Source organism: Penaeus japonicus, unplaced genomic scaffold, assembly GCF_977035675.1.
Source record: "Penaeus japonicus unplaced genomic scaffold, GWHDUDI00000001_assembly GWHDUDI00000040, whole genome shotgun sequence".
Lineage (NCBI taxonomy): Eukaryota > Metazoa > Arthropoda > Malacostraca > Decapoda > Penaeidae > Penaeus > Penaeus japonicus.
Genome location: NW_028234442.1, coordinates 12523506 through 12526005, shown reverse-complemented (window position 1 = coordinate 12526005; position 2500 = coordinate 12523506). Strand labels below are relative to the sequence as shown.

The 2500-nt window shown below is 32.5% G+C and overlaps 1 protein-coding gene across 1 annotated transcript in view; it reads right to left on the bottom strand.

The window, feature by feature from the left end:
• LOC147466897 (uncharacterized) overlaps window positions 1-2500 on the bottom strand; it is a 27334-nt gene that overhangs the window by 47 nt on the left and 24787 nt on the right. The window contains exons 9-11 of the mRNA XM_086533985.1: window positions 2455-2500; window positions 2238-2327; window positions 1-1919 (exon numbers count right to left, since the gene is read on the bottom strand). The exon at window positions 1-1919 is cut by the window's left edge and continues 47 nt beyond it; the exon at window positions 2455-2500 is cut by the window's right edge and continues 93 nt beyond it. Of these exons, the coding sequence (XP_086390111.1) occupies window positions 1751-1919; window positions 2238-2327; window positions 2455-2500 (305 nt within the window). The 3' untranslated portion in view covers window positions 1-1750. The remainder of the gene's footprint in view (window positions 1920-2237; window positions 2328-2454) is intronic.

The window sequence follows — 2500 nt, the reverse complement described above, 5'->3', positions numbered from 1 at the left end:
ATATTTCACCTGGCTTCCATAACTATATTAACCATACAACTTGGAATCATGCTACTAAAATCCACTGTGCTCTCAAGGAACATATGTGCGCCAGATATTGATACATTTCATTTCTGACTTCCTTATTGACATGAATAAACCATGTGTTTAAATAGATATCATAAAACTAATTCTGTAACAAAACTACCTATATTTTTAATGCAAAAGAAATGTAAATATATTTATAGGCCTTCACACCTTATGACATGGAATGCTTATTTCCCAGCTTTTCTTGGCAATGATTAGAAAAGTGTGGGGCGGGGGGAGTTACACAATTCATTTCTCTTTGCCGTAATGCTGAATGCATAAGATAAAAATAATAACTGCAGGCAAATATATGGTGTGCAAGGCAGGGATAATAAGTCAACAGAGAAAACATAGACACAAAAAGTTCCTCACTTTTCCTTCTCTGACATCCCCAGTAACAGTAACTAGATATGTTAGCAAACTTAAAATGTTCTTCCTTAAGCATATTTGCTTATCAGTCAATAAATATTTTAAGAAAATACAGAAATATCCTTCCAAAGCTTCCATATGAACTGAGACATAATAAATAAACTCCTATATTACCATACAAATGTATTCTGCAATATTTCTACTAGCATCTTTGCAGTGAATACTCACTGGCATATCACAATTAGAAAATGCTAATAGACTGAGTAAATAAACACAATTTTAGAAGAATATGCAGTTGAGCAACAGGCTATACACTTGACTAAATAATTTAAACAAAACCATAAAAAGCATCCCAAAATTAATGTAATCATCTAAATGCAATCAGCTGTATGAATATAAAAAAACACTATTCTTCACAGATGAGTAGAGAGCTTTACTCATCCACCATAAAATGAGCCTATTAAATGCTCTAATACATCCTGAAACATATACATATTAATGAGCAAGACTCTTTCCAAAAAAATCATAGAATCTATGTACAACTGGAAACAACAGTTTACAACATTTGGAAAATCACAAGATAAAGAGTGAGTGAGTGAATCTGCCTGTATTTTCTGTACTTGTTTTGTGTATCTTTTGATACAACATGGAAGTAAAGAGTTTCCAAAAATCAATTTTAAAAAATAATAATAATATAATAAATCAAAAGCAAGTAAAAATCTGCCTTTTTTCTACATGAGAAACAAAGTTAGGCTAAGACTTACTTGTTAATATAAAAAAAAGTTCTTTAAAAAACAATTATCAATACATTACTGTACTGGAACATTTAAAGCTGCAGCAAAAAAGTGTCAGTGGCTTCACCCTGAAAGTCACTCCATTATCTTCCACTGTTGCAAGTGATCAGTCTGTCTCAGGTCAAAAAAATACCTCTCATGTCCTCTATAAATTAATAAAGTACACAAATATACCATTTCTAATGTTCTGTTTTTAGATTTTAGCATTTTTGATTGTCTGCATCTTTTTCAAATATCACCTTCAAGAAGACTTCACAAAAGGTAAATGCTACTGGCATGTACAAAACTACAATGATCAAGTGAAAAATGCACCCATGAATTAAATCAAACCATCAGGAACATTGTACACTCCTTTCTATAAAAGATATCAGTTGGTAGACTCACTCAGCGCTCTAGAATATTAATACTGTATACTTGACAAATCTACTGTTGGCCCATGCTGTCTACCAAGGGTGTCCCTTAGTTAGACATTTTCAGAGAATATCTAGCTCTGGATGATACCATATAACTGCAAGCTAGACTCAATTCATAGTTGTAAGCTGATCTTTCTCTTGAACAGAAGACATTTCTTCATCTGGATGATAACAAGGCGTCCGGCAGAAGCAACGATATATTGTCTTGATCACAGTCTTCCTGTAGGCGAATACAGCAAACAGTGCTATGGCTTCGAGGCACACATATTGCCATAAGCTGTGGAAAAATGTTGATCAGAACTCATTGAAAATGGCTTAATGAACTTGTAGCATTTTCACTTCAAAATATAGTCAATATAACCTGACTTATAACCAATATGTAATGGTGAGAAAACTGGTTTTAGATTTTACTGAATTGGTATTCTTGCATAGGCAGAGTAATTTTTCATATATCATGTTTGTACTATTATAGTTAATTAGATGTACTATAGTTTTTGCAACAATTCCCCATCAGTCAATGTCATTATAAAGATCAAGCTATCATATACTTAAATAAAAGACATGTGATATTCTTTACAAATAACTTGATACTCACCTAACAACCTCAATCTTCAGTATGTCATCTGGTACATCAATCAAAGTGTGTCCTATCATTATAAAGAAGAGTTTCCAGCCTTGCTTCAAGCTGTTAGGAAGAGGATTAAATAAATGACTAAAATATACATATCAGTGTTAAACCATTCTCAACATAAAACTTACATACAACAACTTGTTACACGAAAGTAAAAATTTTGTTTGTTCATCACACTTACCTAAGGTTGGCTTCACAACGTGGAAGACCATTGCCAAACTTTGGAT